The 12,172-nt window shown below is 44.3% G+C and overlaps 1 protein-coding gene across 1 annotated transcript in view; it reads left to right on the forward strand.

The window, feature by feature from the left end:
* Window positions 1–12,172, forward strand: part of DNAJC3 (DnaJ heat shock protein family (Hsp40) member C3) — a 53,585-nt gene that overhangs the window by 35,491 nt on the left and 5,922 nt on the right. The window contains exons 8-10 of the mRNA XM_045978341.1: window positions 3,541–3,646; window positions 3,731–3,851; window positions 11,788–11,920. Coding sequence (XP_045834297.1) covers window positions 3,541–3,646; window positions 3,731–3,851; window positions 11,788–11,920 — 360 coding nt within the window. The remainder of the gene's footprint in view (window positions 1–3,540; window positions 3,647–3,730; window positions 3,852–11,787; window positions 11,921–12,172) is intronic.

Consider the following 12,172-nt stretch of genomic DNA (forward strand, 5'->3'; position numbering starts at 1 on the left):
TTACCCATTAGCCCTTGAGGATAGAATATCCTAGAAAGCACTGGGCCTTGGCAAAACTACTACAACTCTACATTTTTTTTACTATAGCAGAATTTAAATAATAGTAACTGCATAGTATTCTTACCAGCAGTTTTACTTACATTTCACGAACTATTTATTGAATATGTCCTGTGTCAGGCACTGACGATGTACTGGGGGTGTAGAAATGAACATGACATGGTTTTTGGTCTTAAGAAGCTCCTAGATCAGGGTGGGAGACAGACATATAAATTGACTATTAAAAAATAATGTAGTATCTAGAGTGATGGAGATGTCTACAGAGTATATAGAGATTTTCTTGTGGGATAGGATTCCGGGTCAACAGTCCTTTTGTTACAGCACCTGAAAAATACTGTGCCACTTTTTTGTGGCCTCCGTGGTTTCTGAAGACAAATCTGTTGCCATTCTAATAGCCTTCTCCCTAAGAATGAGGCATTTTCCTCTGACTGCTCTCAAGATTTTTTTTTTTTTCTTTTAAGATTTTATTTATTGACAGAGAGACACAGCGAGAGAGGGAACACAGGCAGGGGGCATGGGAGAGGGAGAAGGAAGCAAGCTTCCCACAGAGCAGGGATCCCTGTGGGGCTCGATCCCAGGGTCCTGGGATCATGACCTGAGCTGAAGGCAGATGCTTAACCAAGTGAGCCAAGATTTTTTTTTTGTTTCTTTTATATATTTTATGCCCCTCAAGATTTTTTTTTTGTCTTCAGTATTCAGAAGTTTAATTCTGATGTATCTTGGTGTGGATATCTTTGTTTTTATCCTATTTATCCTATTTGGAGTTTACTTAGCTTCTAGAATATGTAGGTTTGTGTCTTGTCAAATTTGGGAAGTTTCAGCCATTATTTCTTGAAGTACTTTTTTAGGCTTCTCGTTTCCATCTTCGATTCTAATTGACATAAATGTCAGGTCTTCTCTTATAGCGCCTCAGCTCCCTGAGGCACTCCTCATTTTTCTCAGCTCGCTTTCTTTCTGATCAGATTTGGTCACTTTTGATCATTCCAGTTCACTGATTCTTTTCTCTCTCACCTCCATTCTACTGTTGAAGCACATTCAATGAACTTTTTTTTGGGGGGGGGGGGTTTCCATTTTTCAGTTCTAATAAACAAATTCCATGTGATTGTTCTTGTATCTCGGCCGCTACGTTGCCGAGGCTGTCTGTTGCCTTCATTTGCTTTAAGGGTGTTTGTTTGTCCCTGCTGCCCTTTCCATGGCTGCTTTAAGATCTGTCCGATAATTCTTACATCTCTGTCCGTTTGTCTTTTCTCATTCAGTTTGGGATCTTGTTTCTTGGTGGGCTGAATGGTTTTCAGTTGAAACCTGGACACTTTGATTTTGTAAGACCGTGTTTTCATTTAAATCTTCTGTTTTGGCTGTTTCTTTCCGACTCTGTCCCAGCGCGGCAAGGGTGGGCATGGCGTTGTTACTGTCAGGGAGCTAGACGTTTCCCAGTTGGCCTTTGTTGATACTTGAGGGGTGGGGCTTCTCACTATTGCTTGGAGCAGGTGAGACTTTTGGGAACTATTTCCAGCATGGATGGAAGTCCCGGCTCCCCACTCGGCCTTCTCTGTACCACCTTGGTACAGGTGTGGGCACACCTTGTCGCAGCCTCGGCAGGAAGTCGAGCCTGTGCACCTGACCTGCGGGCGTTGGAGGGGGTGGGGCTTTACTTTCTTTTGGTGGTGGTTGGCTGTACTGGAGCCCAAGTTTTCCATCTTGCTAGGCTACCCTTGCCAGGTCTTTTGACTTGACAGAGCAGGCTTTTGCTGGTTTTGATTTTATTGTCTGCGCCCATTAGCATTTCTGGGTTGCTGGCTGCTTCAGCTCCGAGTCTGGGTATAGGAAGCAAAAAGAAAAAAAAAAAGCCAGGAAGTTTACCATATTATGTTTCCTTCAGGTCCCAAGATTCCTTGGTGTTTTTTTTGTCGTTGTTATTTTGTTTTTTTTAAGGTTTTATTTATTCATTTGACAGAAAGAGAGAGATCACAAGCAGGCAGGCAGAGAGAGAGTGGGAAGCAGGCTCCCTGCCAAGCAGAGAGCCCAATGCAGGGCTCGATCCGAGGACCCTGAGATCATGACCTGAGCCGAGGCAGAGGCTTAACCCTCTAAGCCACCCAGGTGCCCCTGGGTTTTGTTTTTTTTGTTTGTTGCTGTTTTTTTCAAGTTTACTGTTGTTTTAATTAGTGAAACAAAATCAAAGTCAAATATATGTTGAATTATGTACAACAATGTTTTTAACAGATGTAAGAGGTAAATATAAATTTTATGTGACAAAATGTCATACTAGTATTACTATAACACATGTCCAATAATTTGACAATTATCTTTCAAAAACTTTCCCCCAAATTCTAAGCAATGTATACAAATTGGATGTTAACTCGGCACATCCATATCTATGTTCTTATCCAGTTTTGTGTGAACAGACTGAAGTGTTCAGGTCTGACCAAGCTACTGATGGTGAACCTGAGAATTCTCTCCTCCCCACCTCTAAGCTTCCAGCCCCGGAACTACAGCTACCGGCCTAGACAGGTCAAAAAGAGCCACACAGGTGCCCAGTGTAGAATTAACAATTAGATTGGATTTGTATTATCATCAGTAGAACTTTATGATCTGTATGTAGAAAACGAAAGCATATCAGCACGAAGAAGAACACAGCATTTGGGATTAGTTCAGTCTACACGTGCCATCCTCAAATGGTCTACCTGCTTCTCTCCTCTTTCTGAGTCTTTTCATATTTTTATAAATATGTAATGTCTAGGGTATTTTAATTGTACCTAGTTGGAGGAACTGGGGAGAGTACTTTCGTTTCACTTTTTCAGAAGCTAGTTGGTTTTTTTAAAGTGAATTGCACTTATTTTCTAATTGAATAATGGGAATAATGTGCCACAGTAGTATGAAAATGTATCTTTTAGTTTGCCATCACCAAGGAAAGTAACTTGGTGTATACGTGACTAATACTTTTCACTAGTTTTTTTAAAAAAATGCTGAAATAGCTTTTATTGTTCTTAGAAAGCTGGGGATTTAAGCAGTTTTCTTCTGCAAGAACTACATATACTTAGCTGTGAATATCGACATTCGTTATATAAGATGATGTAAGTTAATGGGTTCTATTATTTCATGAAGGTGTGCAGTGACCAAGAAATAAGACCTGATCTCTGTTTTGCTGAAAATGCTCTGTGTAAGTCAGACTTAATGAAATGTTTTACTCATTTTCAAAATCATGAGTATTTTGCTGAAGAAATTCTTCACCTTGTTTGGTATTCACAGGTAGACTCTGCTTTGTACACACACATTTTCTATGGTCATGTGTCTTACCCCCTAACTTTGGCTGGCGGCGGTACCTTCTTTGCCACTGTAGATTAGTAAGGTAAAAACAGTGCTTGAAGGCACCTGCTCATTCAGGTGAATTGATTTCAGTAACGTATGATGAAGAGTAGGGGTCCTTCCTTAGCTCTGGAAATAGAATTTCATTGTTACTCATCATGGTTTGCTCACCCATAGGTACATGGATGCAACCAGCAAATATGAATCTGTCATGAAAACAGAGCCAAGTGTTTCTGAATATACGATTCGTTCAAAAGAAAGGATTTGCCACTGCTTTTCTAAGGTAACAGTTGATTGGCTCCCAGAAGTGTAAAAACTTAATATATGGAATAACAACCATAAATCCTTTTCTCATATTTGTTTGTAGGATGAGAAGCCTGTTGAAGCTATTCGAGTATGTTCTGAAGTTCTGCAGGTGGAGCCCGACAATGTGAATGCTCTGAAAGACCGAGCAGAGGCCTATTTGGTAGAGGAAATGTACGATGAAGGTAAGTCTTTAAGGAATTTGATTTGCAGTGTCTACAAGTTGATGTATAGGAAATTAGCACACGTTTAACATCCTTTGTTTAGAACAAGTTGACCAGAGTAGCTGGAAATGCTGACGATTGTAGGAAGATGGCAGAGAACTGGAAGATTCTTCCTTAGTGGAACTTGGAAGATAGACCACATGAGGAGAGCGTTCTGCTGCGGAAACCAGTTCAGACATTTGAGACTTAATTTGTTGTAGACAAGTTAGAATAGTTAAATAGCAACATAGAAAATTTAAGTGTTAGATTAAAAATATAAACATATATTTTTATATATTAATATATATTCCATGCATATGCATGGTATACATATTACACCTATAACATATATATATCCACACATATATGTCATATGTGCCCAAATATGAAATGATCATCTGTGACCACTGAGCGGTTGAGCGACATTAGGATAGTCGCGTATCCTACTTTGTTGTGGTTGAAGTAACAGAGTTTCCTGTTAGATGTTGTAAGGGCCTCAAAAATTAATAAATAGTTCTCTTTTGGAAGAAAACTAAGATATGTGCAGTAATATATATTAAAAAAGAATCCTGTCACATTTATTGTTTTGTGACTTTTTCACATGACAGTTTGCTGTGAACATTTAAGCGTGATGGTCTTTAAAAGAACTGAGCCCTGTAGCCCTTATTGCAGCGTTTTCATTTCAAATCAGGTAAAGCATTTTAAGTTGAAAATGGCAAGAGTATTTTTCTGGTGAAACTTGGCTTGTGGTACTCTCTTTCCCCCTCCATTTAAGCACTGAATATATATGTAGTAAAATGTACGACTGTTTCTGTGTATTAATGTCATATTAAGATAATTCTATCATGGGAAGTGGTAATCCCGGATCACATGTTACACGCACTGAGAATGCATCTGCCCGGTGGTGATTCAGGGAGGTTTGTGCAACTTTGTTGTTGTTGTTGTTGGAGAGAGCAAGCGAACATGCATGTAGGGAGCAGAAGAGGCAGACGGAGAGAGTGGGGATCCTAAGCAGGCTCCACGCCCAGCGGACCTTGTTCCATGTTTCTGAGGTTGTGACCTAAGCAGAAATCAAGAGTTGGGATGCGTGACTGACTGAGCCACCCAGGTGCCTCTCATTTTATTATTTTATTTTAAGACACACCGAACGTTCACTTTTTTCCTGCTTTTCACAGTTTGAAGAGAATTTTGCTCCTAAGCAGTTTCCTGTGAGTGATGACAACTCTAGGTACTGCTATTTGTGGGACATTTTACAGTATAGTCCTTGGTTTGAGTGAGGCTTGAAATGTATGGAATCAGAACGATCAAGAAGACCCCGTTAGCATCCTTTTCTCTTCACTTTCCAGCTGCTCTGTGTACTCGGTGAGACTGGCCGTATTCTGGGAGTCTGCATTCCCGTCAGTCGGGGGGCGGGGGGTCATCACAGGTGCTTCTGTCATCTGTATTTAAGCCCTCAGTTCTAATTGTGAAGTTAGAGACGTTGCAGAAGAGTGAACAGCTGACCTGTTAAAAGGAGGCTACATCTTGCAGGCTTTGAAGATGCTTCTGTAACTGGAATGCTAAACTGACTTGTGTTTTAGGGAAACTGGACAGCTTCATTCTTGGAGAAAAAGATGCTCAGCACTGATTTAATAGAGTAGATCTGTCTTTGGAGTCTGTTTTTCCCTTTAAAATATCTTTTAAATAGGAGTTTATTCTTTGTCTCCATTGGTATGTTTGGATTATATACTGGGGAATCCTTCTGAATTATGGTTCAGAATAAAAATGGTTGTTCGAGGGCGCCTGGGTGGCTCAGTGGGTTAAGCCGCTGCCTTCGGCTCAGGTCATGATCTCGGGGTCCTGGGATCAAGTCCCACATAGGGCTCTCTGCTCAGAAGGGAGCCTGCTTCCCTCTCTCTCTCTCTCTGCCTGCCTCTCTATCTACTTGTGATCTGTCTCTGTCAAATAAATGTTAAAAAAAAAAAAAAAATGGTTGTTCGAGTCAAAAGTACGGCAATCAAGCAACCTCATGGAGAGGTTGAGAATGGGATTGCTGTGTCTCTCAGTTTGGGGGTTGGGGTGGGGTGCCAAGGGGGCCTCTGTAATTCAGACTGAAGGGTTTTACTTGAGTTGTTTAGATTTGAGTTGGAGGTTTAATAAATGATGTAGACGAGTGGTGATCTTATTAACTAGGCTAAATCGTATTTTGAAATATGAGGCTTTCTATATTCTGTTTACTGGTTTTATCTTTTTTTAAATAAGCAATTTAAAATGATAAGAATGTAATGAATAAAGAAAAACAAGGTTTATGGTAGTGAATAATGGAACATGGAGATTTATTAATTTGGGGATTATGACAAGTATCAGGAAAGGTATTAGGGGATTCCACTCACAAGAGAGTAAGTGAAGTAAGGTGGTTGTTTGAGGATGCCTCTGAGGTCATGAAAAATGAAGGCGGCTCTTCGGATCTATATGCGTAATTCTTTTCATAGCTTTTGAGAGGAGCAAACAGGACATTCATTCAAGCCTTACTAAACGGTAGATAAAGTTCCTTTGAATACAGGGATGACTCAAGTGTCCTTATGAGATAAGCAGTTATACTGGCTAGAACTTAAGCAATGTGAGGACCTGCGTCTGTTTTTGTTTTTTTTTTTAAAGATTTTATTTATTTATTTGACAGAGAGAGATCACAAGTAGGCAGAGAGGCAGGCAGAGAGAGGTGGGGGTTGGGGAAGCAGGCTCCCTGCTGAGCCTGATGTGGGGCTCAATCCCAGGACCCTGAGATCATGACCTGAGCCGAAGGCAGAGGCTTAACCCACGGAGCCACCCAGGCGCCCCCTGCGTCTGTTTTATTAGCTGATCCGTCTCTGCTACTTGTGCCTAGCACGCAGCTAGCCACCTGTTGCTGCTGGAACCAGGGCCTCACACGACTCCCAGACGGGGAGCCGCGGTGCCGGCAGGAGTTTGTGCGGGTCTCGGGTCTCGGGGAGGCTGCCCGCCTACTGGGACTGAGGCCGGCATGCCCGTGATGGGCGGTGCTTCTGCAGCATGGTGCTGGCGGCGCTTGGTGTAAGAAATTAGGTGGCGAGTGTTGGCACTGCCCTGCTTCCTGCCGGTGGCTCTGAGCCAGGGGGCAGGGAAATGCACTGGCCACCAGTTCCTTTGTCCCCAAAGGGGTCTCTCTCTGAATGCTGCCTCTCCGGGACACACTCTGAAACGAGCGAGTAACCTGCCTGCTGAGTGCCCGGGTGGTCTTCAGGCGGCTGTTTCCACGCTGTGTGTCTGCGGGCTGTCTGCTCGGCCTTCTCGCCGAGCGACGCCGTGTCCTCTGAGCTCTCCCAGAGCCAGGCGCGCTGACCCCTGAAATCCCAGGCTTTAAGCCCCACTGGTTGTAAGAACTCAGAAAATTTGGGCCCTCTTGCTTTCCTAGCCAGTTGTTATGTAAAGCTGCCATTTTTTTCTCTAGTCCTTTAAACTCTTTATTTCCATTTCATTATGTCCTTATTTTTATCTTCTTTTTGCTGAGGTGTTTGTTTGTTTGTTTGAAGATTTTATTTATTCATTTGAGAGAGCAGAAGCAGGGGGGAAGCAGAGAGAGAGGGAGAAGCAGCTTCCCACCAAGCAGAGAGCCCGATGTGGGGCTCGATCCCAGGGCCCTGAGATTGTGACCTGAGCCGAAGGCAGACGCCCAACCATCTGAGCTACTCAGGTGCCCCTCTTTGTTGAGTACTTATTCTGCTTTGTGAATACCCTTAAAAGAGGTAATTGGATTTGAAAAAAAATTCATGCCATAATGTCTGCTCAGAAGTTTCATGGTTTTGGCTGTTGTTCTGATGTATGTTCATCAGGCAAGTTTAGGTGCTCTCTTCCTGTTTCAATTTAAAAATTGTCTTTGAACTGATGCTGCACTGTTTAAAAAAAAAATGATCATAAAAGGACTTGGCTTACCCTGCCCTATTTGTGGGAAAGTGCCTTGGCTGTGTGTGTGCGCGCGCATCGGAGCACCAGGGGCGGGGCAGCCTTCTGTATGTAACAGTTGCACTAGTCTCGCCTTCCATTTGCACAGACATCCTGCCTCCTGCGAAAAGGGCCTCTCTGTGCGGCCCCGCCCTCTCTGCCGCTCTGAGCCACACCACGTCCAGGTCATCTGCTGTCGGCCTGGCTGCTCCTTTGCTCCCAGAGGGGTAGATCTTTTTGCACGGAGGGTGAGCCCCTCACCTTCAGAACGTGCATGGTTGCAGGGGGCTGGTTGCGGGGGGCTCCTGACATGTGTTGCCCAAGACGATTTGCTCGTCTCTTTGTTCCCGTCTTTTCCCCAGTAAGGCCTCTGCTTTAACTCACCGTCCGGCTCTGGATTTCATGGTTCTTACAATACGCAAGGGATAGAAGCTGTCTGTCCTTTAGGGTTCACCCTACAGGGTGAACCCATACACCCAGAAAGTGTATTTCCTGGCACTTTCTGTGATTTTTTTTTGCCATTGAGCTTTCTCACGGTTTGCTTCCCCCTCTCTTCTCGGATTCAGCTGACATGAGCTCATTTTAGCAGACCCGGTGCACTGTTTTGCATGATACTCTGGAGGAGGAGATAAGTATTCCGTGGGCATATTATACTGGGGCCTGATGTGCTCTTTAAAAGGCCCTCCGAGTCCCTGTCCTGAGAGCAGACTTGGAGGGGAAGCGGGAGGGAAGCGGGAGCAGCTGTTCTGAAGCTGTGGCAGCCGCTCAGGTGTACTGACGGCGGACCGCCGCGCGGCGGGGCCGTGGTGAGCGTCGGGGCCGTGGTGAGCGGCCGTGCGGTTGCGGGTATGTTTTGAAGGGAAGCTGATCTGGGATTTGCTAATGGACTGTGGAGTGAAAGGGGGCAGTCACTTGCAGCCGTGCACGTCTGTCTTTGAAATGCCGCTTCTGCCCTGGGGAGCTGCGGGCAGGCTTGCCATGGGGAGGACCGGTTCACGGGAAGACTCCCCCGTGGGCCTCGCCGTCTCGCATAGTTACTCGCCGGACTCTCCTGCTCCGGTCCTTCCATGTGTTTACGTTCCGGGTGGAACTGCTTTTCCTTGGTGAGTTCCAGGTCTGCCGTAGGGATCTCAAGTGCCCGGGGCTGGGCTCTGCATCTCTTCCTGGTCCGAGCGGCCCCTGCTTGGGCACAGTTGCGACTCGGCTTCGCGGCTGGTTCTCGGCCCCGCGGGGTGGCTGCTGGGCCGCTCACAGACCGTCGGTGGTTGCCTCGACGCCGCCGCTGCTTGCTGACCGCTACACTGAGCAGCGTTGGCCGAAAGGAATGGCTCCCCAGGCTGCTAGGGCTTCTCCTTGGCTGGTGGTTTTCTCTACTTAGGTTTATTCGTTATTAATATCCGTTTGCTTCCTCTCTTTCAGAAATGTAGGGAAACTTCTGGTCTGCTCTTGTCAGTGCTGCCACGGTTCCAGCACCAGCTTGTCCTTTTGGTGGGGGTGTGGGCTGGGAGGCGGGCGCGCTGCTGTGCTTCTTGTTGCACTGCCCCTTACGAAGAGCTGGGGGGGGGATAGGGAAGAAAAGGGATTTGGCAAGTTTTTTTAGGTTCAGATGATAGAAAATGAATTGGCTAATTAATGTAATAGATTTTTTTTCAGGGCCTTAATATTTCTAACTTATTCTACTTTGTGCGGTTGCTTAATTACAGTATAGGAGAAACATAATTGAATGTTACTTACTTTTTCTTTAAAGATGACTCCTTGGAGGGTAGAGTCTGAGAAAATATAATTAAAAATGATCTATCTCATTTATGTCTATGGGATGTTTTAACATCACCCACACTAAGTTTCTGATTAAATTACCTACCTGTAATGATGTGAATGTAGGAAACAACCTTATATTTTTTCTGGATGGGAAAAATGTGTCTATCTTAAGTTTTAATAAAAGAATAGGATATAGAAGCCTGCTTTGGAGGAGATACTCTGAACATTTAAGAAGGAAAATATGTTTTAAGTGTAGAGTTTGCATAAATAGCAAAATTGCATGTATTGAAACATTTTCCTCTTGTATTGAATTCCTTCAAAGTACATTTCCTTACTAGCTTGCAATATTGAGTGCTATGGGTAGTAGTTGTTAATTTAAACCTCACAACTATGATAGTTTTGTGTACTAAATTGGAAAGGTATTTTATGCTGTCACTGTGAGTTGGGGGACTGTAGTAATGTTTCATATTTTTAATATTAATGCATTGAGGCAGGACTTAGGATAAAAGCTTGAAATGTGTGTCACTCCCCCCCACCCCCCAGCCATGGACCAGAGGTAGTATTGGTTCATTTTTCTCTGTAGTTCAAGCAAATTTCAGTCATTCTCTTAATTTGCGGGGGATACCTTTCAAGACCCTCAGTGGATGCCTAAAACTGCAGATCACATCCAACCCAAAATATATTGTTTTTTTCTTACCCATATATACCCACAATAAAGTTTAACTTATAAATTAGGCATAGTAAGAGATTAATAGTACTAAAATAATTATACTGTAATAAAAGTTATGTGAAGGTGGTCTCTCTCAAAATATCTTATTGTCCTCTACTCATCCTTGTTCTTGTGATGATGGGAAACAAAATGGCTGATGTCTGTGTGATGAGATAAAGTGAGGGGAAGGACTAGGCATTGTGACGTGGCATTAGGCCGCTAGTGGCCTTCCGGCAGTTTGTCAGGAGGACCATGTGCCTCCCTGAATCCCTTCCAGGATGAGCCGTGGCCAGTACGAATCCTCAGACATGTTATCCAGAGAGATGTTTTTCCCCATAGTGAAATGCACTCACATAAAAACTAGAATTTGGGCCTAACAGCCCCTTATTTGAGATGTCTGCTTCTCAAGCCCACTCCCAGATTTGGGGACTTAGTACGACACATGGGACTCAGCACACAGTTGGACTCAGGCTGAGGTTTACTCTACTGAAAGGATACAGAGTAACATCAGGAAAGGGAAAAGACACTGGCACAAACTCCGGAGAAAAGCAGGTAGAGGATTCCAAGAGTCTTTCCCTTTGAAACGATAGGACAAGCTGTAATTCCTCCCGACGTGCCAGGTGCTGTCTGCCGGGAAAGCCCGCTGGCGCGCCAGTGCCCGGGACATTCATGAGGGCTCAGGGCCAGCCCGCCGGGCACCTCCTGCCGCGCCAGCACCCGGATTCCCAGAAGGAAAGACGACGTTGCACATAAACGACATTATCTGTACAAACATTGAGGCCCGGTGAGCCATTCTTACCAGGAAATGGTGGGAACGCTCCAGAAGGCCATCTTCTGAGATGCCAGCCAGGACCAGCCCTGCCAGCGAGCCTTTCGAAGGAGAAGTCTCAGGCTTGCTATGTTGACTCTTTTCTGCGTGACTTAGATCTCCTGATGCCTTGTGTTCTAGATACTCAGGTATTCTAAAATAGGGCAGAAGCTGTGATGTGGATTGTTATCAGATTTCCCACATCAGGACAGTGTCGTCTGCTTTGATCAGTAGCTTAAAAACAGCAGGTTTGTAATAGTTCCTGTTGAAATCCCTAGGACTGGGACATTCCGATTGCTGGTGGTTCTCCTTGCTCCCTTTCTAAGCCTCTGATTCTTCTGAATTGTGGACCTGTAGCTGATGGTGCAGATTTCCTTTGCCGCGGTCTTACCTTCCTATGGGATGATCAGTTCAGTCACCGTGATGGGAAGGCTGCCTTGTGTAAAGTATGGATATGAAGGGGTGCCGGAGGGAAGCCGGAGGGAAAACACCAGAGTTTTATTGAATGGGAGGAAAAAGCTACCGAATTCAGCCTTAATTATGCCTTTCATAAGTTGCCTAACAAAATCGTCACCATCTCTTAGGCTCTTAGCAGTAATGGCGAGAGTGAGGAGGCCGGGACGGTGACCTGAGTATCAGCCTGACAGGGTAAGTAGAGGTTGTAAGTTACGGTTCCTTTAACAGCGTTCTTTTAAACCTCGTGACAGCTATTCAGGATTACGAAACTGCACAGGAACACAATGAAAATGACCAGCAGATTCGGGAAGGTCTAGAGAAGGCACAGAGGCTATTGAAACAATCACAGAAACGAGATTATTATAAAATTTTGGGAGTAAAAAGGTGAGTTATTTCAAATTTACATTGTTATTCTCCTTTTTCCTCCTCTGATTGAGTTCCTTACTTTGTGTAATTTCGGTCCTGGATTAAACCTAACCATCTTCACATTGTAAGCATCAGAGAGCTATTTTGTTACAGGTAGATTTCTTTAAAGAGACGAGGACTGCAAGGGTGGGGGAATTAGTAGTTGGTGACCGAGGGCTGACACTGTAGCATGAGTAGGCCCTCGCCTAGATTTTTTGGAAAGGGTGAAGA

This window comes from Meles meles, chromosome 14 (assembly GCF_922984935.1).
Source record: "Meles meles chromosome 14, mMelMel3.1 paternal haplotype, whole genome shotgun sequence".
Classification (NCBI taxonomy): domain Eukaryota; kingdom Metazoa; phylum Chordata; class Mammalia; order Carnivora; family Mustelidae; genus Meles; species Meles meles.